Genomic DNA, 24574 nt, shown 5'->3' on the forward strand with positions numbered 1-24574 from the left:
TAGAAATCGGAGAGGGCTAGGGTTACACAGAGTCGGTTACAATGGGAGGAGATCTACATATCCGTATCTCCAAGGTTGCCTTCCACGCCAAGGAAAGTCCCATCCGGACACAGGACGAAGTCTTCAATCTTGTATCTTCATAGTCCAGGAGTCCGGCCAAGGGTCATAGTCCGGCTATCCGGACACCCCCTAATCCAGGACTCCCTCAATCATCGTCACACGATGATTGCCCCGGCGGTGTTCCGGAGTCACCAGGAGAGAAGGGAAGAGAGTCCCCATCATTCTTCTCCCCCCCCCCTAGATGGGAGGAGGGTTTCCCCTCTGGTGCATAGTGGTCGGGCACCGACGGACGAGCGTCCACAACCGGCATCCGGGACCAGCCAAACCCCGGTGACTATGACTCTGGGAAGGCGAAGTTGGCATTGAGGTCGACAATGAACGGGACTTGATGGACAGCCACAAGGGAGGGCGTGGACTATTGCGGCAATTGTTGCGGACTGAGCTGCTGGGAGGCAAAGTAGTAGGGAGGCTTGAACTGGGGCAGCCACAGTGGTGATTGCCCAGGTGACACCAGTGTGGTGGCGCGCTTTGCTAGATGAGGAACTGGATGTAGGCACACCGCATGTCTTCTTCTTCTTCTTCTTCGCCTTTTGGCGGTGGGCGTTGTGTTCTGCGAATGCGGCGACCACCAATGGGTCGGGGGGACGACGATGGTCTCCATTAGCTCCATTGTGGCAGTGGATGGCGGAAAGGGTTGGGACGATGGGATGGGGGGGTCGGGGCATATGCATGGGAAAGGGCGAGGTTTGGCACGAAAACAGTTGTGGATGTCCAAATATGTTGGCTCCGGTTAGGATTTTTGGTGGGCCCGATGGGTTGGAGTCCGACATGGCGGATGTCCGGACGCCCGTCAACATTCCCTATGTCTGGTTTCATTTTTTGTGATTTCAGACATCCGGACCGGTCTGGACAAATTTGATGATCGACATTGAATGCCAAAGAATGTTCAAATTATCTGGTTCAAAGCGGATCCAGGACCCAGGCCGTGGGGGGGGGGGGGAGCCCGGACCGTGAGATAGCTTATTTTGTACTGTAGCAATACTATAATATCACTATAGCAGCCTGGGCCCTGGGCTTGGCCCAATCCTGGGCGGACCCTACCCTAAGAGGATGAGTTTTTCCGTTTCGAATCATAGTGACAAAGGGGACCTCCTATTGGGCGCCTTCAGCGCCGCGCAAACTAACTGGCGCCTGCAGCAGTGACTGGATGGGCCGGCCCACAATAGCGTTGCGCGAAAAAAGCACGGCCAAAAACTGCTATCGATCGAGATTCGATCTCACGCCCTAGCGCTGACAAACGGCGAGTGTAACCACTCGACCAGCCAAATGCTAGTGCTTATTTATAGCGTGAACCATTTAAAGAATAGAAACGTTGACGCACTATTAATTTTTATTACACTGTAGCTTTTAGACTTTCCAATTATTTCAAAAAATGTGCACATATTACAAATGAAGTTCATGAACATGCGAAAAAAGTTCACCAACTTTTAAAAGTTCATGTATTAAAAAAAGTTTACAAAGTTAAAAAAAGGTTCATCGAACAATGAAAGTAGTTCATCTATTTAAATAAAAAAGTTCATCAAATTTGCAAAAAAAGTTCATCGATTTTGAAAAAAGTTCATCGATTTTGAAAAAAATTCATCAATTTTGAAAAAAAAGTTCATCGATTTTGAGAAAAAGTTCAAAAAAATGAAAAACAAAGTTCATCAAGTTTGAAAAATAAGTTCACCGAATTTGAAAAAGGAGTTCACCGAATTTGAAAAAAGTTCATCGTATTTGGAAAAAAGTTCATCAATTTGCAAAAAGTTCATCGGGTTCTTTTAAAAAACATGAACTTCAAATAAAAGACGCATTTAAGAAACAAAAAATAAAAAAAATAAAAAGGAAATAAAGAAAACGCAAATAAAACCGCACGGGATAATGACCAGCGAACCAAAAAAACAGTTTGGGAAGCTTCTCCCAAAACCGGAGGACTCCCGTGACTGAAGAGGGAAATAAAACGGAAGAAAGAAGCTAGAAAACACGAGTGCGTCACTGGCCTAGTGGTTTCAGTGTTGGTGTAGGAGGAGGAGATTGTGAGTTCAAACTCTTGTTGCCGCTTTATCTTTTTTGTTCTAAATAGAATAAAGCATACATGGGCCGGCCCAGTCGCGGCAGAGGTCGGTACGCTGCAGGCGCCGGTTTGCAAAAACAGTAAGCGCAAAACAGTGTTGGCGACTACTCCAGAACCCTGAATCTTTGTGTGCACAGGTCTTTAGTGCAAAATATTATCCGGACGGTAATATTCTTAGTGCGGGACTAAAAAAAGGTTCCTCTTTTACTTGGCAAAGCATTGTGATGGGTATACAAACTTTTAAAAGAGGATGCATCTGGCAGGTTGGCAAAGGCTCACATATAAATATTTGGAATGACCCTTGGATTCCAACGAGCGAGTCAAGGAAAGTTATCACCCCTAGAGGAGCCACTATTTTGGGAAAAGTAGAAGAATCGATAGACCCGTATTCAGGCAAGTGGGATGAAGAGTTGTTGCATTCAGTTTTCAACCCAGTAGATGTCTACAGAATTCTGCAAATCCCACTTCGGGTAGAGATGGTGGAGGACTTCATAGTGTGGCATCACACAAAATCAGGATCGTTCTCAGTTAGATCAGCATACCATGTTGAGTTTGCTCACCAATATGGAAAACAGTGGAACAGGACGGATGGGCAGGGAAGTCATCGAGAAAATGACATTTGGAAATATATTTGGAGGATGCGGGTTCCTGGAAAAATAAAACACTTTGTCTGGAAAGTTCTCAGGGGCGTCCTACCGTGTCGAGGGATATTGGCTGGGAGGCACATACCAACGTCAGCACAATGCCCGATATGTGTAATAGGTATGGAGGACTCCCAGCATTGCTTGTTTACATGCCAAAGGGCCCTGAATATATGGACCCAGCTTGGGGTAAAGGAGGAAGTAGAGCGCGTCGTTGCGGTAGACCGATCAGGTGCAATCACAATGGAGGTTCTCATGAGACGCCAGGCAAAGGTAGGCGACCTTCCCTTGGCGGAGCTCATGGCGGTCGGCAGCTGGTACATATGGTGGCAGCGGAGGCAATATGTAAAAGGAGAAGAGATCAGATCGCCGGAACGTACTGTTATCTCGATCAAGGTTCTGGCCACAAACTTTGTGCGGGCTGAAACCCCAAACATTCCTTCCCGGCAAAGTGATCACATGTGGAAAAAACCAACAAGTGGGAGGGCTAAGATAAATGTTGATGCAGCTTTCTGCTCAGAGAATATGTCGGGAGCCACGGGGCAGTAGCGCGAGATGGCAAAGGAGAATATATTGCAGCGTCATCTTGATTTATACCGCATGTTAGCTCAGTTGATTCGGCAGAATTGGTGGCTATTCGTAATGGCCTGATCTTGACAGCAAATATTGGATGCAACTCCCTTATTCTGGAATCGGACAGCTCAAATGCGGTGGAGATTATTAACCAGGAGGGTTACTTAGGCCATGATGTGCCGATGTATATGGAGTGCAAGCATTTGGGGGCTGATTTCTCCAAAGTGGATGTGATCCATTGCTATAGAGAGGCTAATGGTGTTGCTGATACTTTAGCAAAAAATGCTCTTACTTCTAGATCCTCTAGTGTGTGGGACGATGTGGTGCCCGATCTTATTTCTCACCAAATTGTAAACGATCTCGCTATTGTTTGAGAAATAAAGTTGTTTACCTATCAAAAAAAAAGGGAATTCCTGACAAAGGTGGGTATTTCATGTTCTAAAGAAAAGGTGGGTATTTCAGCCATACACTGGCACCACTGGCGTGTGGGCTCCATCCGTCAGCTGACTCGGCAGTCCACGTGCGCATCCGAGTAGATAAAGCTTAGCTATAAATCCGGACGGGCTCGCGTCGCGTGCCCGGCCGGCAAACCGCGACCGATCGAACAACCCGAACCGCCTGCCACCGCAGCAGCGGCAAATCCGAGCACGCCGGCGGCGGCGGCATCACGGCGCGGGGCCGGCTTCACCGCACGCGCGCGGCTCTCGTGCCGTGCGCGCCTCGGCCTCCCCCCACTTTCCCCAGGCGCCGGGAGGCGGATCGTGGTGGGATTCGGGTGCCGGTCAGAAGGCCGGGGATTTAAGGAAAATGGCGGTGCGGGCGGGGTGGGTGGTGGCGGTGGCGCGGGGGTCGGCGGCGGCGTGGCAGCGCGTGGCGTGCAACCCGGAGACGCTCCCGCCCGACCGCGTCCTCGCGCTCATCTTCTGCGGGCCGCTCCACCTCCTCGCGCGCCTCGCCGCCTGCCTCTGCGTCCCCCTCCTCGCCGCCAGCGCCCCCTTCCGCTTCGCCTCCCCTCGCCGCCGCCGCCGCCTGCTCCAGCTCCCGGCCCCCGAGCTTCTGCTCGCCCCGTACTCCCCCACCCGTTCCTCCTCCTCCTCCTCCTCCTCTTCATCTTCCGACGAGGATGACGGCGACGGCGACTACGGCGGCATTGAGGACGGGGACGACATCAGCCCTCACGTCGATTGAGGTACGCGGCTGCTCATTCACTGCTTTTGAGTTCATGCCTGATTTCTCATCGCATAGTAAATTAGCTTCGAATAGCTTTGTTGTGAACTTGTGATGCTAGTGTCGAAATGGTTTGTGCAGTGTGTGAATTCTGAATAATCTGTACCTCCATAAGCAATGAACATCAAAATTCAGGATGGGCAGTTTGACTACTACCCAAACCCGATGGATTTTCTTTTGGGCCCCCACTGGAATTCAACCGCATCAGAACTGTTCCTTGTAATGTTTTAGACATAAAAGTAAGATCTGGTGTCCTTCTCGAAAGAAAGAAAAAGCTCAATCCTATGTATCAGTTCTGGGCATGTGGTCATTTGACAGTATGGCTTATAAGCCGCTGAATTTTAGATGTTGCAAGGCGCTAGTATATCTTGAGGAAGTGGATCATATAGCACTATGCCTGTAATTCTGCTGATGTTTGTCTGATATTCGAAATCGTTGAGCTGCAGTGTTATTGTGCATTTTCATTGTTTACTCTGCTTTGATCATATTTCAGATTTGAAAGCGCGTCACTGAGTTGCACGCCTGGTTTTGTCAGTCTACATGATCAAGTTATCGCCATTAAAACAAACATAGTAGTTTAGTTGCCCATCCAGGAGTTGCATTTGCAAGTTGGTGTCCAACAAACCTTGGATTCTGAAGGGACAAGGTGACTCTGGAGTCTACACGCACTCATTTTCCAAGGTCGTGAACTTAGTGATGAGACTATTGATTCTTGAGAGAAGTCTTACATAAAACACGTGCTGTGCATTGTTGTTCCAAGACTTGCTATTGTTGCATTAAGGCCAACTGCAGCTCGGTCAAAAGACATTTCATTGCACATTCTGAATTCCTGATGTAAACAGAAAATTAACGCCGATGGAATTGAAGACTAGCTTGACAATGATATTCAACATGCTGGTTTGAGGTTTTGACTCCTAAACTCTGCCTGCAGCTTGAGATAATGATTATGAGGACAATAGTTCTCAAACACATCTTCATAATTGGCTGTCTCCCACCCTCCTCGATGAATGATGTAGCACCCTAAAACCTTTAGATTCACGACCCTCGTTGAGTTTTGTTGCATGACTTCCCAAAAGTAAGACCTTAGTCTTAGAGAAAAAGCATGTTTCTGGAGTTCCATGTAGCCAAAAGGAAATGTTCTATTTTGATGGGAGCTTTTAGGCACTTGGACTTTAGTTACTGGATCCAAAGGAAGCTTAATATGAATCTTTGGCCACTTAAGAAAGTTTGACTTATGTTTTTACGGTTTAACTGCAATCAGAATTTATTTGATGCTTCTAGAACATAAGATAGGTTTATTTAATTGACCAGTTGATATCATGTCACTCTAATGACTGAGTAGTTTCGTACTCCATTTTTTAGAAGATAGATAGTGCCATCATGGTGACATATAAGGGCTTTGGTCTTATAGATCATAATTTGTTTCTCCATATATGTTACTTGTGTGAGTCAAGAGGATATTTTGGTACAGCATTTTGTTCATCTTTAAAGTTATTTACGCCCAATAGGCTACATCCTTTTTATTGAAAAAAAATCTTGGTGACTGAAAAATATGCAAGTACATTATTAAAAGTAAAAGTCACGATTTCGGTATGTCCATATTCCTCTGCCACTTGCCTTTGAAAATCTTCTTTCACCCTGGCAATGAGGCATGTATGCTTGATGCCAAAAGTTTGCATTGCATTTCTTAGAATAAGAATTTCTGTACTGGAAAATGTTGAACTTCTGCATATCCTCATCCTGCTGTCTGTTTCAGGTTGCTTAGGAATAGGCTCTGCAAGAGAGAACTTTGGTCTTCAGTTTCAAAGACACTACGCTTTCCTGCGATACCTCACGCAAAACCATCAGGCCTTCTTGTCTCTTAGTTTTCAGGACCTAACAATTTGTGGATCATCATTGTTAATAAGCTCATGGGCTGGGGGAGCCACGAAACAGACATCCGAGGGATGAAAACTGGTTGAGATTGTCGGTGTGTATATTATATTATTGTGTTGCATGTATAAGTGAATCTCATCACCAAGTAGTGGTGATGAAATGTCACCTGTGTGGCTGTGTACTCGAAAGTGGAAATGCAGTTCCAGATTTCATTTGAAATGTCTGCCTTCATATGTGCAAATAACAAGGTCTCGCTGTTGCTACTTGATGAGTCACAGCACACCTTGGTTCTCTGAAAGCACACTGGTATTTAGGAGTTATAACTTATAAGACATCCTTTAATAGTACAGGGAAGGAAATACTCCCTCAGTAAGTACACATAACTAATCTGTGGTTGCTCTCAGCTATATTGGAAACCTATTGCTCTGGGAATCAGTCAGCTTGAAAATTGTTCTTATATTATGAGACGGAGGGAGTATCTAACAGAGTTGTCGTAAACCAAAATGGACACATACCGCCAGTGGCGGATCTAGGGCCCAGGCCCGGGGCATGAGGCCCAAATCCTTTGTATTCTGTAGCAGCAAAATTCTTACAAATCTTCCGGGGGATGCCCAGCCAGTGTGGCGTCGCCTGGACGTCTCCTTTGCTTTCCCTCCCGCCTGGAAGCAAACCACGAGCAGGTGACAACCGCAGGGGAAACCCCCCACCGCGTGCGATCCCAAACCCAAATCCTTACGGCTATATCACCCCGACTCCTCGCCCCTCTCCTCCATTGCCCGCCTGTCGCCGGATCCCTCCCTTGTGAGGTGCCCCTCCTTGCCAGGGGAGAAGCCGCCGTAAGCCAGCCAGCTATTTGCTCGGAGGTGCTCGGCCGGGGTTCGGGTTCGTGTTCGTTCGTGGGAGCTGAAGGTGGCGTGCGGCCAGAAGGTGAACGGGTTGTGCGGCGGAGATGGGGTGGCCGAGGTGTGCCCTGGCGATATGCGCGGCGGCCGCGATGGTGGCGATGCTTGCCGCGGCGGTAGGGGAATCCGATGCGGGCGAGCTAGAGCGCGCGTAAGTAGTATAGTACAAAATTTCCGAAAAGAGACGCTACTGTACAACAAGGATCATTGTAGCTACAGTATATATCAGAGTTTTTATCCATGCTAGTTATACATGCAGGTTTCCGATCGTGGAGCCGGATTATGGCCACACTAAGCTCCGTCTTTCGAAGCAAGGCCTGGAGGCAATCCAAAGGATCAACACCCCAATAGCTGTTGTTTCTGTACGTAACTTACAGTACCAAATTGCTAATCTGAATCAACTGTGCTTCCTCGGAGTTGATTTCTTTTTCACTTTCCCAATTAATGACACGACGATGCAGCTGTCTCTGCACACACTGACTTCTTTCTATGTGTCTGCTTGTCAAATCAGGTCATTGGTCCATATCGATCTGGAAAATCTTTCCTTCTCAACCAGCTTCTCTCCTTGTCATGCAACAAAGGTACGCCAAGCTTCTGTCTGTGTCTCCTTATCATATTACACGACGATTGCTTCAGATAAGTGGTTGTTTTGACCAGGACGGAGAATGATAAATATGCTGTGCAGGTTTTGGAGTTGGACACATGCGAGAAACCAAAACCAAAGGTAAGATATATATGCCACCAGTTTAATGTTCTTGCCAATGTCGCACACATACGCTGATCTGAGATATCAACATTCGAAGGTATATGGATTTGGGGTACTCCCGTTGACGTCGATGTTGATGGCTCCAAGGTGTCTGTCCTTTACCTGGACACTGAAGGATTTGAGAGCATTGGAAAATCCAATGTGTATGATGATAGGTTTGTTGTTGTTGCCTACAAATAGGCTCTGCAGTAATTATGCATTATAAATTTTTGGCTCTAATGTAAAATACGTCGTTTTGTTTTCATATTAGGATATTTGCTCTGGCAGCTGTCCTGAGTTCTCTTCTTGTCTACAATCTCCCTGAGACGGTGTGTTTCTAACGCCCTCATGCCTACTCATATTTTATACTAGCTGTTAATTAATTTAGCAATTTGATAGCCGTCAGTTTTACATACTTGATAGATTCGTGAAGCTGATATATCCAGACTCTCATTCGCTGTTGAACTTGCTGAAGAATTCTACGGAAGGTTTGGTTGCTGCCATTTCTATTAGATCTTTTTGTTTTAATAACAAGTGCATCTTCCTAGTGTGTTCTAACAAGTTTCGATTTTTCTATATGGCTTTTGCAAAACAAGAGTGAAGGTAATAATACTTCATTAATTTGACTCTCAGAGTTATGAAAATTAATTGAACACTATATGTAATTCGTGTCTCCTGTTTCTGCAGGGCCAAGATGTTGCTTTTGAGCCAGCAAAACTTCTGTGGCTGATACAGAGGGATTTCCTTGGTAAGGTTGTTTGTGTATTGATCATGTCATTCTGTATCACAGGGCATTAATTTTGGCCTTTATATGTTAGATCCATGAACTGTTGAAATCTTTCTGAAGATTTGACCATTTCTGAATTGAAGGCTTCACTTCGGCATATGATTGACTTTCCCTGTTGTAGATAGATAAATGCAACAAAATCCCAAAGTTTCTATTTCTTTTCTCTTCTGTGCAAAAGAGTTTACATACCGTAGTCCCTTCTGCGGACCAGTAGACCACACCGTATTGCCTGAATGGTTCTAACATGTTTCTATCTCGTCTTTTTATCTGAAAGTAGTTGCCATGGGTTTTAGACTTGCAGCACTAAATATATACTCCCTCCGTCCCAAAATTCTTGTCTTAGATTTGTCTAAATACGGATGTATCAAGTCACGTTTTAGTATTAGGTACATCCGTATCTAGACAAATCTAAGACAAGAATTTTGGGACGGAGGGAGTACATTTTTTCACACCAGTCACTGTTTAGTCGTGTCTGGTATTTGCAGTTCATCGTTTGTGGATGTTGTTTTGTTCTGAGGATAATTCACTGTTCGGTCGAACTTTCTTTTTTTCGTTTTTTTAACTATTAATTTTCATAAAACAGAAGGAAAATCTGTACAACAGATGGTTGATGAAGCTCTCCAACGGGTGCCCAACATCAATGGTTAGTTCAAGTTATATTGCTGACTACGTACTTTATTAGTTTGAAATTCTTTTGCTATTGAGGTACCTCTGTTTGCAGCTGTTGGATCTCGAAATATCTTTTGAGCAGTTGAATTAACCTTCTTTTAATGTCTTATTACAGGAGACAAATATATTGACGAGGTACAACTATTTCAAGCTATATCTAGGTGGGAAAATATGATATGCGAGTTTGTTAACAAAAAAAATGGTTTTCATGTTATATTAGGTCAACCAAATCAGAGACTCGTTGGCAATTATGGGTGATAACAGTACTGCTTTTAGCTTGCCCCAGGTGTGTTACAACAAGACAATTATGGTTGTCCTACCTATAACTCAATCTAGGTTCATTCTAATGATTCTTTGCTAAATTCTCTTTTGTCTCTACACCTGATCGGGAAGTTGAGATGATGAAATTATTGTTTTCCAGCCTCATCTCCAAAGAACGAAGCTATGTGATCTGAAGGACCAGGAACTTGAACCGTTGTATGTACAAAGGAGGGATGAACTGAAGAAATTAGTTGCATCCATGATAAAACCTAAAATTGTGCAGGGTAGAACTTTAAATGGGAAGGAGTTCGTATCCTTCTTAGGGCAGGTAAAGCTCGTTGGTGTTCTTTTTGTTACGTATCTTTAATCTTAATATTTTCTTGAAAAATATTATCTGACATTGTATGATTTTGTTTAGATACTTGAAGCTTTGAATAAAGGCGAAATTCCATCGACAGGGTCGCTTGTTGAGGTTTTCAATAAGGGCATTCTTGAACGTTGCTTGAAGGTGTATACTGAAAGAATGGAAATAGTGGTCCTTCCAGTATCAGTTGATAAACTTCAGCTGGCTCATGGGTTGGCAGAAGATGAAGCTAGAAAGCTTTTTGACAAGCAACATTTTGGTAAACATTATGCTGCTCAGTCCTTCCTCAATCTTGATGAAGAAATAAAAAAGGTTCTGTTTGCAGCACTTAACTTTATGCACTTCAAATTATATACGCCCCATTTTTTAGTTAATTAAAGAGATGGCAAAATCTATTATTTCAGTTAACTGAATATTCTTTTTAGGTGTTCAGAAGCTATGGATTAGCCAATGAGTACCAGTCATCAAAGCTGTGTGAAGCAAAGTTCTCAGAATGTGAAGAAAAGATGGATCACCTTCAAGCCTTGAAACTTCCTTCCATGGCAAAATTCAATGCAGGATTTCTCCGCTGCAATCAAAGTTTCGAAATGGAGTGTGTGGGGCCTGCCAAGGGTAGCTATGAGCATCGAATGTCAAAGGTCTGTTTCTTTCAACGCAAGATACCTTCCACGAGGAGAGAAATCGTCCACTAAACTGCAAATCATACTATTTTTTCTCATAAATGAAAACCAGAAGAAATCATCCTTTCACTTTATATTCGTATGGCGTTCTAATTTAGTTGATGATGACTAATCACGTCTTACTTTATTCTGCTACTTCTATATATTTATTCGCTGTTTTCTTTCTAATAAAGTAAAACATTCATTGAAGTAGGTAATGATGTCGAACTAGCTTTAAGCACCTTTTCTGATTTATATGGATAAAAATTGGAAAAGGCTAATCATCTAGACACTGATCATCTGTGAAATGCCAAAGTACACTTTTTGGAAGATGCTGCATTTTAAGGCCTGGAAACTCTCGTGGTGTATATTATCTGACTCTTAAGGCCGGTAATCAAAGACTAATCATCTAGGCACTAATGGTATGGCAAAAATATCGCCCTCCTGTTCTGTGAAATGCCAAAGTAGCACACTTTTTGGAAGATGCTGTATTTTAAGGCCTGAAAACTGTACTCTTTGAACATTTCTTACCGAAGCCTATATACATATGATCTCTCGTGGTGTCGTCTATTAGCTGACTCTTATTCCCATGCTGCATCGCATGCTCCAACAGATGCTCGCAAGGTCCCGTGCTCTGTTCATCAGGGAGTATAACAACAAACTCTTCAACTGGCTGGTGGTCTTCTCCCTAACCATGGTGGTGATCGGGCGATTCATCGTAAAGCTTCTTCTACTTGAAGCTGCTGCATGGGTGATGTTCATCTTCCTGGAGACGTACACGAGGTTGTTCTGGTCATCGGAATCGCTCTACTACAACCCCGTGTGGCACGCCATCGTCTCTTCGTGGGAGGCCATTGTGTACAGCCCTGTTCTTGATCTTGACAGGTTAGCTAGCTTTCTTCCTTGGTGACAAAGTCCACAACACATGCACAGATCTCTGCCTGACTGACTGATATATCACTCTCACAACATTGTTGTTTGATGAGCAGATGGGCGATCCCAATTGTTGTCATGCTGTCGTTCTTAGCTGTTTATTGGCACTGCATCGGCGCGAGGGGAAGGATCGGTCGATCGGTGTTACCCCTGTACAATGGGTCTTTCAGAAGCAGCTCCGGTCGGCCGAGGACGGATTAACACCTTCCACATTTGAGAGATATGGATATGGATTGATAGATGGTTGCGACTTCAGACAGAGTGGTTGACACTATTCTCTTGATGATAAAATCGGAAGGCGGAGATCTCGGATTCTTTCAACCGGGGTGGATGAAGGCGCAAAAAGGGTTATGCTGCTGACCCTGTGAATTCCTTGGTATCGCCAGGGTGTACTGATTAGTGATTACAAAGAGGATCCTCCATCATTGTTAATGAGCTCATGGGCTGGGAGCTACAAAACGGACATCTGAGAGATAAAAACTGGTTGACATTGTCAGTGTATATATATTATTGCATTGTATGTATATGTAAGTGGAACTCATCACCAACTATATATATATTGGTGATGAAATGTGACATGTATATGTGCTTGAAAGTCGAAGTGCAGTTCCAGATTTGAATTGAAATGTCTGCCTTCACATGTTCAAATTCTAACAAGGTCTCGCCGTTGCTTCCTCTGTAAAGAAATACAAAAGCGTTTAGATCACTATAAAGTAGTGATCTGAACGCTCGAATATTCATTGGAGAGGACGAGCTCGCCTGCTCACTTTATCTCTGTGCGCTCGTTCGTATCGGGATCCCAGCACATGGTTGTATGGAGGCCTGGGACAGTAATTAGGCGCCAGGAAAGAACCGTGTTGGCCCCAGAGCGCACGGCCGTGCCGTTTGGTCAGAATGACGGACGCCGCCAGCCCACATCCAGTACCCACCGCACAGGAAGGGGCCGTTATCACGTGCCATCCAGTACCGTCTGCAACCGGCCACAGCCGCTCCGACCGAACTGAAGCCTGTCGAGTCGTGCACCAAGGAGTTGATGCTATGGTTCTGCTTATTATTACTCCTTGCCGTACATGAAGTATATATGATTAAAAACTTGATGTACTGATTTGACAAGATTTTGTTAAGTCCAGTATGAGCAGGCAAGACTTCATCACACAACCTTACTCCAAATAGCTAAAGCATGCCAATAGCAATTTAGCAAAGGCAATCCGAGACATAACTTAATACAGATGCAGTAAAATTATTAGATCATCTTAATACAGCTATAATATGCTAAGAATAAATCCAGCATCTCCCATGATCTGCAATGACCTCGAATGTCTTTTTTAAACTGTGAAACTGATCATACCTGAAAAAAATATCAAATGTTTGTACTCTGAATCTTGTAGCGTTGCATGCCCTTAAACATGAGCAAACTAGTAGAGATTTTTTCACAACTAGTAGGAAATTAGAGGAAGGAAGATAAGAAGAGTGTTTCCTCCAAACAAAAATGTAATCTGCATAATGATATTGATTTCATTGAAAACATTACTATGTAGAATAATGGCACACACAACATCTAATTAGAAAAATAATCTATACAAATAGATCACTGTGCTTTGACTAGAAGTGTTCTATACTGGCTGGCTGGTTTTGCCATTGGACCAGCATGCCCATCAGTCAAAACTCAAAACCTTTCAAGCAAAATTCACATGTGTTCTGTCTGGAGTAGCAATGTGGAATATGATAAAGCTATGTCAGGGAACCCTTTGAAGTTACAAATTTCAAGATAATCTAAGCCATTACAAGAAACACACATGTGGCGACATAGCCTATATATTATAAGTAGAGGGTAAAATAAATTAGGGAGAATGTAGAAAAGGAAAAGCAGGAACAAAAAGTTAGATCTTATTTACTGTCTTTCTTTTGAGCAGTGACAAATGACAAAAAAAGGTACCTTTTTTTAGCACAGAAGAACGCCATATGAACAAAATAATGTATATATGAGCGGTGTTTTTTCTTAATCTCTTCTTTTTCATCGATTTTCAATGGATACAAGGAGGATCTGAAATGCAACTACTTCTCACAAGCCCGCCAAAAGATTAGTCCAGTGCAACTGTTAAGCTAGAACACGTTCTAGCTAGCAGGAACAACAGTTGTAACAGTAGCATGAACTACTCAGCTAGGATATTCTGATATTTTGTTGAACCTGTTAATAGTTTCAGCTCAAGATTATTGTTCAAAGAATAAATAAGAAACATCTGATTGAACTTAGGTCACAGGGAGAATCTTATATCACCTTGAGTACCTCATCTATAGACAACAAATATTGTAAGTACTGATTCAAGGACTGAATTCACACAAATACTACAGTTTTAAGAAGGCATATAACTCCCTAAAAAAGAAGAGGCATAAAGCAAACTGAGAATCAAACCATACTTATCATGTGGAGCTATTCAATTAAGGATTGCACACAGTGAGTGAAAGAACAAAGCAAGGTTGCCGGAACAACATCACCTTGGCTGCTTCAGTCAATTAATTCTTGAAACAGAACAATCTAAATAAGTATCACCTTTAAGAGATTCAACTGCATCACACAGAGGCAGAATGATATGTTGTCGACACCCCATTAACATCACATAAAGAGGCCTTAATGGATCCAGTCTCTGACCCACGGCGGAGTGTTAGTACTAGTTGCACCGTGCTCCCCTCCCAGCGCATTTGAAATTCAAACACCACAGTTCCCCGCTGCCCCACACATAGAAGGTGGCCTCAGGGCGGCTGGCGCACAGGACCAGTCAGTATCATCAGGGAACAAATAGAAAGTTTGATTCAGAGAACACAACAGACCTCGACGACAATCGTCATTTGTCGCAATACACTCGCGACACCGATTGCCACTGATTGGTTTATTTTCCCGCTAACACATGTTTACGTAAAATGTATACAGGTTTAGGAAAATCCTAGCTTACAAGAGAAAATCAAATTGTACAAATTGCACGGACAACTAGTAACTCGCATTGTAAATCAGTAGCCTTATCACTGCCAGGCACTCACATCGCAAGATCGAGTGTTCAACTTCTTCGGCTTCCCTGCCAAAAATATAAAGGAGTCATCATGAAACACACCGACTATGTCGGCCTACCAGGAATGATGTCGAGAAGGCGAACATGACACTCACCGAGCAAACACACATAACTTTAACTTGTCGTCCTTGAACTGCGATGGCTTGGCCCTGTGCTCGCTTATGTATCAGTTGTTGTCCTCCGAGCTGAGTAGACGAATCATCGCTGGCATGATCTTGTGTTGGTCCTTTTTGGCTTACCCAGTAATTATAAACCAGTTTAGCACAACTTTTTTTTGATAAAAAGTTTTAGCACAACTTTTTTTTCCAGCTAGTGAGCGAACACAATGTTTAACCGAACGAAGTTAGGCCATAACGAGCACCCACATACTATCCCCTGTATGCACTTTGTCTTTTCAAAGTTAACCTTGCTCTTGCTCTCACCGTACCAATTAACATCCAACATACCCAGGAGTACAAATTCTAGTAGTCACCTCGCCTAATAATGAGTCAAACGAACTTCCAACAACAGTGTCAGTCTTCTTCTCAGCTAACCCCCTGATTGTCTTCTCAAGGGCACAAACTCTACCCGAACATGGCGCAGGAGCCTGTCCAACAAGCACCCTGCATCACATAGCTTTTGTCTGCAGTTAAGCACAATCACAAAATATGGGTGTCTTATCAGAGAGCATGAATTCCTGACTGCAATACTTCAAAATCAAGAAAATATTTCATATTTACTGAATGAATTCAACGGAAGTGCAGAACAATGAAATCACCTCCATGTCCAACCAGGAGCTTGCGGGTCGTCCTTGCTCGTGGACTGTTCAGAGTCCGGCGGCGATAAGCTGCTCATATCGCACAGCGTGTTCAGATTCAGTTGGAGAGGCGCGAACACATCCACGGCTCCTCCCATTCTGCACTTGTCGTCCGCTTCAACCAGATCTAGTGTCGGCTGGGTTACCACTCAGAACACACCGCCGTACATGGTTGGGACAGCGAACCTGTTCACCGGGATTGGGGCGACCCTTCTAAGGATAGGGCAGATGCTCAATATTCGAATCTAATAGGGATGGTCGCAAACCATACCTGTCGACCGGATCCAGTCCCACCATCCGTCGGCCGTCGCCAAGGCCGCCATTGTTCGATAAGCATCAGAGGAAGGGGGATACAGAAACGAAACAGAACCAGCCAACCTGTGAGATGTCGTATTAAATGGGCCTACCGCTTGTCGGACTGACACCGTGATTCGTGGACTGCACACCTCGTTCGGTAGGACCTGTACCACCAGTACATCATGCAGTCCTACTACGGTATGCCTGTCTTTTCTGCGTCAATGCAAACCTGTATTTCCACCCGTCATAATTGCTAGCTTCCACGAGACCTCGTTTCATTCGTCCTCATAACAGGAGCAGGCGAGCTCGTCCGCCAAATCGCCGTTCTCTCTGAACGCTTTTATATTTCTTTACGGAGGGAGTAATTGGCAGCATATCATTCTTTCTCTGAGAGTACACTGGTATTTATTTAGGAGTTCTAAGACATGCTCTGATAGTGTACAGGAAGGAAATACTCCCTCAGTAAGTGAACATACCTAATCTGTGGTTGCTATCAGCTATACTGGAAACCTTTTGCTCTGTGAACCAGTGATGGATTACAGCTGCGCACTATAATGCCATGCCGACTCCTGTGCCCTGATTAAAGGTGTTCGTAACATGCGGTGCTTTCCATGATCCCGTCGCCGTCGGTGTTGGTGAGAGAACTGAACAGGTGACGTGCCTGTGAAACTCTGCTGCCTTTTCTTCAGGAATTGGATGTATATTTTGTGAGAACAGACAACTTTTATCATGCTTCACTCAGCAAGGAATGAGGGTTGGTGGATTTGGGCCAGAAGCACTAATTATGTGATGATTCCACACTGCATTTTTTTTTGACGAAAAAGGGGTTTCCCCCCACCCCAACTTTTATAAAAAGCCAAGGCAAAACAACCAGTCACGGACTGTTAAACAGCGCTCGACGACAGAGAGTAGCTGCCGCAGATAGAGAGGGTTTAGCCCTATTACAAGCTCAAGGATAGTTCAACACAAGTAACAGCGACTACAGCTCCAAACTGAGAAAGAGCACTAAGATCTCCATGCAATCCTAAGCAACTCCCCTCTTCGGTGGTCCAAAAGCCTTAAGCATCGGAGAAGTAGCGCACCCTGAGCCTCGGAACACAGCACTTTCCACTTCTTGATCGTCGCCCCAAATAGGTCCAGGACACACCTCATACTTCGCCATCTTCGCCCCTGGAAAACAAAATCATTCCGAAGACGCCATAAGCTCCACAAGGCAGCAGCAGAAACAATATTCAAGGCTTCACAATGTTTCCTTCTCTTCCAGAAGGAAGCTAATTGATCAAAAGAGTTAGGAACATTTATCGCAAAGATATCGGCAATTAAGCTCCAGACATATTCAGCAACAACGCAATCAAAAAACAGATGCTGGATAGATTCAGGCTCACAGCAAAAGACACATGATATGTCCTCAACATGCCTACGCTTAGCTAAATTATCTCTGGTAAGACTCTTATTATAATAAATCAGCCAGAGAAAGACATGTATATTTGGAGGTACTTTGATCTTCCATATGTCATCTTTAATGATAGAAGGAATCCCTCCAAAATTGAGTAGCTTGTAAAAGGATTTGACAGAGTACTTGTTAGAAGAATCTAACATCCAGAGAGGTTGATCTGGCGAGTCGGACAAGCAAATAGTCTTAACAATCTCATTGAGCTCCTCCCATCTAACTAATGTATTCTCAGTGACACATCTCCTAAATGTTAACCGAAGCTCACCATCCACCCAGACCTGGGCCAGGGTAGCCTCCTGTTGTTGGCAAATACTGTAAAGATCCCAAAATGCAGTTTTCAAAGAGCAATCTCCTGCCCAGATGTCATGCCAGAAGGCAATGCTATTCCCATCCCCAGGAACCCGTCTATAGAAGTTCTTAGCAGCTGCAAGGGCCCAAGATAAACTCTTCATAAATGGAGAACCAAAAACCACCCTAGTATTAAAAAAATTAGGACAAGTGGTATTATATTTATACTTCAGCACTTTCTTCCAATCACTGTCCCTTTCGTCATAAAATCTTTTTCCCCACGATGCCAAGAGAGCCATGTTAAATTCTCTAAGATTGGGTACCCCCAAGCCACCAAACTCTTTTTCCCTAGAGATCAGCCCCCAATTAGCAAGGTGGTATTTATGAGAATCCCCCATGTTGCCCCAAAAAAAATGAGACATTTGAGAAGTAATCATATCAATTGCCCATTTGGGAAATTTCACAATAGACATCAGATAAGCAGGAATACTAGCAATGCATGTGGTAAGCAAAATCAATTTCCCTCTGTAAGATAGAAATCTCCCCAACCAGCCCGAGATGTTCTTAATAATCCTATCAATAATGGGTTGAAGGTCCTCCCTCCTCAACTTTTTAAAGTGAAGGGGTACACCTAAATATTTGAAAGGGAAATCCCCCATCTGGCAGCAAAAAACTTGGGCAAATTCATTAGACAGTTGTTCAGAGATATTAATAGAATGTAAATCACTTTTATGAAAATTAATTTTCAACCCTGACAAATGTTCAAAGCATGAAAGAATCCACTTCAAATTTTTAGCATAATCCAACGAAGTCTCTAAAATAAGATGGTGTCATCAGCATATTGCGGGCTGACCACACCACCCGGAAAGGCCCGAGGCAGAAGCCCACGAATTAAACCAATACTTGTAGCTTTTTGAAGCATTTTTGAAAACACATCAGCTACCAGGTTAAAAAGGAGGGGTGAGTGAGGGTCACCCTGCTTTAATCCCTTCCCCCAGAGAACTGGGGACCATTAGTATCATTGATCCTAACCTGGAAACCACACTGCATTTTTTGGCCATCAAATCATTACCTACAATTTCTTTGCTGTTATGGATATCTGTTATCCCTGGTATGGCCACGGAATAATAAGTATGGGCTTGGTGGTGGTGGTGGACTGGTGGTGCAGCGAGATCGACATGGGCATGGACGCAGGGGATCTTATCATGTGCAGTGCAGATGTGCCACCGCATTGTCATTCCTGTGCTCTCTTCTCATCTGATACGGCCAACAAATTTCATCCCTTTCTACTGCCAGTAATTTTCACAGCCAGTTAGTTATTTTTACTGTTTCATTTCCCCTTTTCAGCTCTACCTACTCCCTCCGTTCGGAATTACTTGTCGCGAAAATGGATGTATCTAGATGTATTTTAGTTCTAGATACATTCATTTCTCAGACAATTAATTCCGAACGAAGGGAGTACGTAGTATATATATCCCAGCTTTCTCTTGGCTTGCAGCCCTCAAGAGGCACGAAACTGAATGTACTCCAGATTCCAGATTCTTAAAAGGTACTCCCTCCGTATCGAAATATAAGACCTTTTTGTAGGCTGGTTTAGCCTACAAAAACGTTTTATATTTTGATACAGAGTTAGTACAATTGTATTCATCTATATGATGTAGCTCCTTCGTATTTGTTGTGTTTCTGTTTCTGCTAGTGTTCCACAATAATGTGTGCGTGTACCTTACCTACCATGATGGCATGATCCATGGAGCAGTATGATCCAACAGGAAGGTGGCCAAAGACAGCCTTTCTGCCTACCCATTATCCTCCATAACCCATTCATCCTGCATTTAACCCTTTTTGCACCTATATATCCCACAGTTGAAATGCAGTATGCAACATGCCGAGACTCCTGCGCCCCAGTTACTGATTAAAGGTAGTATGCAACATGCGGTGCTGTAAAAACTGTGGACCCTTTTCGCTTGAGGAACTCGATGTGTATTTGTAAAGACAAGGAGATTATCTTATCTGTGGGCACACAACTGAACTTTTATCATGCTTGCTTTCTTCAGCAGGGTATCTGGATAGTGGGTTTGAGTTCAGAAGCACTAATTATGTGATGATTCCACATGGTATTTTGCTGGCCATCATTTGTGGTCTAGTCTCTCAATTTTTCAGTTATCCGTTAATGACATGCTGTGTGGTCAAGGAATTATGTTACCCCTGGTACGGCCAGGGCATAAGTATGGGGTGGGTAGGTGGTGGTGCAGCCCGGCAGCCGTGCAGCTCAGTTAGACAGAGAGAGATGGGGTGACCTCATCGTGTGCCACTGCATGTCATTTCTGTCTGTGCATCTGTTCTGGTACGAGCAGTTTTCATGCCCGCCTAAATTTTAAATGTTCCATTTTTCCTTTTCAGCTCTACTTGTACCCATCTCTATTGTCATGGTACGTATGCGTACGACGTAGCTTTGTTATGTTTATGCTGCTTGCGTTGCTCTACATGTGTGTGTATACGTACCATGCATGATCCACGGAGACGGAGTAGTGTCCAAATACGGCCTTTCCGTCCATGCATTATCCACAACCCATGATGGTGCATGCATGCATGCATTTATCCTGTTTTTACAGCATCAAGAAGCTAGAGAGGGCGTCATTCTCTTTCATTTTCCAAACAAATGATGCGCTGTCCTATCCTACGGTTGAAACGTAGCTTTCGGAATGTTCAGTGAACTGAACAAATGGATCAGGGTAAAAAGAGTGCCCATCACTCATTGTGAGTGCGTGGAAGTGGAACCCTGCGGTACGTTTCGCGAACGTAGGGCTCAGCTTAACCAAGTCCCAGACGAGCGGCTCCCGCTAGGGTTTCCCTCCGCCGCCGCCGCCCTCCCCCGCTCCCGCCGCCCCCGGCCGCCGGCGGGCGCGCCCCGGCTCCTCCTCCCCCTCCCCTCCTCCCCGTACCCCCCGCGTCGCCTCCCCGAGCGAGGCGGCCGGGGGCTCCCCTTCCCTGCCCCTCCCAGCGCCCCCCCCCTCCTCCTTTCCCCTCCCGCCGCCGCCGGCGTAGGCCACCGGGCCTGGCTCGCGTGATGCCGGCGGCGGCGGCCCTGTTCTCTTCCTCCCCGCGCGGCGCTGTAGCTCGGGCGTTGGCGCCGGCGGCGGTGCACCCAGGTCGGCTTCGGATCCGGTGGCGGCTCGTCTTCGCAGGCGGCGCAGCTCCGGGTGGCATGGTGGCGGTGGCGTGGCTGCTTGGCTGCGGGGCGGCGCGGTGGCTGGCGGCGGCGCCCTTCCGGCCCAGATCTGGGCCCTTTTGGGCCCCATCTGGGTCTGGGTGGGCCTGGCGTGTGCTTTCCGGCGTCATCTCCGGCGGACGGAGGTGTGGCTTGGGCTGGGGGTGGCGGAGACGGTGGCGCGTGTACTGCAGCGCAGCGACGGGAGCTTCACGAGCCCGCTTCGGGCTCGGCCGGGCAGGGGTGCCTGGTTTGCTCCTGAGCTACGTCCGGTCGGTCACCGCCGAGGGTGGTGGAGGTTGTCCCCTCCCACGTGGCCGCTGACCCTGCTGCTCCTCGTTTTCGGCTGGTTCCTCTCGATCCCGCCGGTCTCGCTTCGCTTGTCACGGTGAGACGGCGATGGTGACTGCGTGCCCGTGGTGGCGCATATTGGTGGACGGCAAGTATGGTGGAGCGCGATGGATCGTCTGGGGTCGTGGTTGGTAGGAGGTTGGGAGAAATCCTTGTCGGCTTGTTCGGCACCGACGCGGTGACGCCCGTGGGCGTCGCCGTGCCTTCCTGAAGGGCGTCGGATATCCCCCTTCCTCCCACGGCCCTTCGCGTACCGGGGGAAACCCTAGGCCATGTCCGGTAGCAGCGTCGTTGTCGTCGCGTTCCTTCTTGAAGGTGTTACTTGGTATGCGGCGTTTCGTGGTGCTAGGAGCGTGGTGGAACTCTCCGGCGGGCGCAGCGGTGGCGAGTCATCTTCGTTTTTGTTGATCCGCCGTTGTCGGCATTTTTTTTCCTTTTGTGTTTTCTCTTTTTTTTTCTTTTGGGCGTGCCTGTGCTGCTTCCGCCCCAGCACCTATCGTGGGTTGTATCGATGTTGTTGCTTTGTAATACAAAGCGGGGGGAAACCCTTTTTCGGTACAACATCGGCACATGATCGGCTCGCCTCCTGGACCCTGGACACGCGTGGTCCGTCCCATGGAGCAGTACTACACTAGTTTACCTTACTCGCTTATTTCTGGTTTATAGGTCTTATCTCAATTTTTTTCGTTTTCTAAATTTAAAGGGCCCACCTCCATCTCATTTTAAGATTTGAAGACACATTAAATGTTTGCATGCAATAATTAAAAAAAACGCCAATGCATGTAACGTTCCTACTCATCTAGTGGCTAAGCATGCACACACTGCAATTAATGCATCAGTTTAATTTAAATATTTTTGTAAAATTCGAGATACATTCCTCGACTTATCATATGCCTTAGTTGATGGGATTTCATATTTGAGTCCTAAAACCGGAAAGAAGGGAGTACCATGGCAACACAAGCTTTTTAGCCATGGCAGTTGCATCATTGCGCGTGTCTGCTGAACATCGGCCACCTGTGGACAAGAGCCATTCATCCCCGTTTGGGGCCTAGAGGGGGCACTGATAAAAAGGGCTTGGCTCCTAGTAGCCTCCTCCTAGCCTAGGCAAATCTAATCGCTTCACGGGCAAGCGATCCATCCATATAGGCAGGAGTGTACTCTGTCACGCATAGGCTATGTGTCTTCCTGTCTCGTTTGGTCTTTTATAATTTATGGTTCGTTGGAAATCTGGTTTCCATTTGAGCTACAGTGTACCTGTTTGAACCCTTGAGAGGGACTAGTAGTATCAGCCTGATCTCTCTCTGTTCTTCAGGTAGAGCATTCTGCATGGCAGTTTCAGTAAAATTTTGCATCAGTGCATTAGACTCGTGCATCGACTTTCATGGAAATTGGAACCTATTCAGTTCAATTTTGAGAGACCATAATTTTCAAAGTTTGCGACTTAAAAGGTGCAGTGCATTCGAGATGAAGAGGTGGACAAAGTCCAGGCCTGTATATCGAGTACGCACAGCTTTGTAGCTTGTAGGGGTACTCGTACGTACGGTAGATTGTTGCATACGGAGTACATTGCTTGCTGGCTGCAGTAGTAGTACGTGGCAGCAGGATAGGTGGTCCAGTTAACATGGATGCATGCATAGGACACGCTGTGATTGAACGGACCACGAAATGTTCCTGTGCATAGTGCATAGGAGGGTACAATTAGGCACGGTCAAAGGACCACGAAATGTTCCTGTGCATAGTGCATAGGAGGGTGCAATTAGGCACGGGCTGTCATTTTGGTGAGACGTCTCCTTCGGCCGGCTTCTCAACCACACCCACAAGAAAGCCATACTACTGTCAAACTAGATGACCTTTTAGGGCTCCTTTGATTCGAAGGAATTTTATAGGATTTCTGGAGGATTGAAACTCCTAAGATTTTTTTTCTATGTTGGTCCTTTGATTCATAGGATTGGATCCCATAGGGATTTTTCCTATGAAATCTTTTGCACTACATTTCATAGGATATCTAACATCCACTCCAACCTCTTTTTATAATTTTTTTGTTTTTTCTGTGACATCAAACACTCATTGTTAATCTTATAGGATTCAAGTGGGCATGCCACTCCAACTCTATACTTTTTCTATTCCTATATTTTCAAAATCCTACGAATCAAAGAGGCCCTTAGTGTGTACTACAGCTCATGTATATGTTTGCCCGTGTAGTCCCTGGCCCTGGATGCTGCTGACGGGGAAACATACGTGCTTTAGAGCATCTACAATCACAGTTGACATATCCAAGCCTCCATACGTCAACGGACGCGTCGGACTCGCCCGCGGGCACTGACTGGGCATAACCTTAAGTTTCTTCACGAACAATCATAGCAGGTATTTTCGATTACCATTGTTCCATACAAACTCATGCAACGACATGATCTACGTAAACTACTACTATCAACTACTAAACTACTCGTCCTCGTCGTCAGAGATGTCGACGAAGCTGGTATCGAAGTTGTCGGCCTCGTGGTCATTGGCAACCAGGCGCATGTCCGGCTCGTCCTCGAGCTCGACAACGGGCTTGTCGATCTCCGCCTTCCGCGGACGGAGGATGCGGCGGTTTGCCTCCACCTTGTGCTCCGACTTGAACTCTTCCGCCTTGGCCACCTTGAACTCTGCCATGGTGTTGGCCATGTCAAAGGCTCAAAGCCCACAGGCACCGGATCTATCGCCGCTTCCACCTTTGGCTCCTCCTCGAACGAGCCCTCCTCTGCCAGCTCCGGCTCCTCCTTTTCCATGATTGCATCCTCCTCCTCCATGGTAGCGACCTCCTCATCCGGCTCCCTTCCTCCTCCCCGTCCCGCTTCAGCTCCGGCGAATCTGAAGGCAGGCCGGCAGCGACACGAGTGGCCGACCTTGCCTAGATCTCCTCCTCGAGGTGCAGTCGGCGTTCCGCCGTCAACATGGTGTAGGTGGTGGTCCTCTGCCGCGCCATGGCTAGTGGCTACGACAAGTGGGAGGGAAAGGGAAGAAATGGGGACGGGCCCGGGTTGGGCTGCCGCTATCCGGCTTAAATAGCTGGACTTGCTCCCTGGGACGGCACGCCGAAGTGGCGCCATAAATGCTTCCGCACCGAGAATCGGAGGTGCCCATCGGAACGACGGTCTCTGCATGTGACTGAGTGGGCCCTTGCGGTCAGTGCTACGTGGCAGACACGTCTAAGGCGTTCCCATATCCGGCATTAGATATGGGCCGGACATGGAGACTGTCAGTCAGCCCGGGTGTTTTCCGCGGTTTTTCGTATCCGGGAGCTTGGGGCAGGTATTAGGCCTGG

At 45.8% G+C, this 24574-nt stretch overlaps 2 protein-coding genes and 1 long non-coding RNA gene across 6 annotated transcripts; 2 read left to right on the forward strand and 1 right to left on the reverse strand.

The window, feature by feature from the left end:
* Window positions 1-3950: 3950 nt before the first annotated feature.
* On the forward strand, window positions 3951-6708 carry LOC123113841 (uncharacterized). Of its 3 annotated transcripts, XR_006456237.1 has the most exons (3): window positions 3951-4576; window positions 5108-5295; window positions 6371-6708. XR_006456237.1 is itself a non-coding variant. In XM_044535156.1 (2 exons), exon 1 carries the CDS (start codon window positions 4195-4197, stop codon window positions 4573-4575), a length of 381 nt encoding a protein of 126 aa, XP_044391091.1. In that variant the 5' UTR covers window positions 3951-4194; the 3' UTR covers window position 4576; window positions 4696-5075. The 3 variants fall into 3 exon arrangements, 2 of the variants coding, with proteins under 2 accessions (XP_044391091.1, XP_044391090.1); XM_044535156.1 differs by lacking the exons at window positions 5108-5295; window positions 6371-6708 and adding an exon at window positions 4696-5075; XM_044535155.1 differs by lacking the exon at window positions 5108-5295 and having other exon boundaries at window positions 3952-4576.
* A 125-nt stretch (window positions 6709-6833) lies between these two features.
* On the forward strand, window positions 6834-12423 carry LOC123113840 (guanylate-binding protein 4). 2 transcript variants are annotated; one of them, XM_044535153.1, is made up of 17 exons: window positions 6834-7542; window positions 7651-7753; window positions 7903-7972; window positions 8077-8115; window positions 8195-8312; window positions 8408-8465; window positions 8560-8624; window positions 8733-8739; window positions 8824-8884; window positions 9507-9566; window positions 9708-9727; window positions 9813-9878; window positions 10014-10181; window positions 10272-10529; window positions 10643-10855; window positions 11490-11761; window positions 11866-12423. In XM_044535153.1, the coding sequence occupies exons 1-17, from the start codon at window positions 7439-7441 to the stop codon at window positions 12008-12010; spliced, it is 1827 nt and encodes a 608-aa protein (XP_044391088.1). In that variant the 5' UTR covers window positions 6834-7438; the 3' UTR covers window positions 12011-12423. The 2 variants fall into 2 exon arrangements, with proteins under 2 accessions (XP_044391088.1, XP_044391089.1); XM_044535154.1 differs by lacking the exon at window positions 6834-7542 and having other exon boundaries at window positions 7691-7753; window positions 8049-8115.
* Window positions 12424-14595: 2172 nt separating this feature from the next.
* Window positions 14596-16071, reverse strand: LOC123113842 (uncharacterized). The gene is made up of 4 exons (XR_006456238.1): window positions 15942-16071; window positions 15632-15856; window positions 14970-15496; window positions 14596-14880 (listed from the first exon to the last, which is right to left on the reverse strand). It is a non-coding gene; the product is annotated as an uncharacterized lncRNA (long non-coding RNA).
* Between the last annotated feature and the right edge of the window lie 8503 nt (window positions 16072-24574).

The sequence above is a fragment of the Triticum aestivum genome, chromosome 5B, assembly GCF_018294505.1.
Source record: "Triticum aestivum cultivar Chinese Spring chromosome 5B, IWGSC CS RefSeq v2.1, whole genome shotgun sequence".
Lineage (NCBI taxonomy): Eukaryota > Viridiplantae > Streptophyta > Magnoliopsida > Poales > Poaceae > Triticum > Triticum aestivum.

What these genes read in the sequence shown, in the direction of transcription:
- LOC123113841 (XM_044535156.1), top strand. Translation starts at nt 4,195, where the DNA reads ATGGCGGTGCGGGCGGGGTGGGTGGTGGCGGTGGCGCGGGGGTCGGCG.
- LOC123113840 (XM_044535153.1), top strand. Translation starts at nt 7,439, where the DNA reads ATGGGGTGGCCGAGGTGTGCCCTGGCGATATGCGCGGCGGCCGCGATG. An exon ending in ACGGGTGCCCAACATCAATG is followed by an intron (nt 9,567 to 9,707) that starts GTTAGTTCAAGT and finishes GTCTTATTACAG; the next exon opens with GAGACAAATATATTGACGAG. An exon ending in ATGAGCATCGAATGTCAAAG is followed by an intron (nt 10,856 to 11,489) that starts GTCTGTTTCTTT and finishes ATGCTCCAACAG; the next exon opens with ATGCTCGCAAGGTCCCGTGC.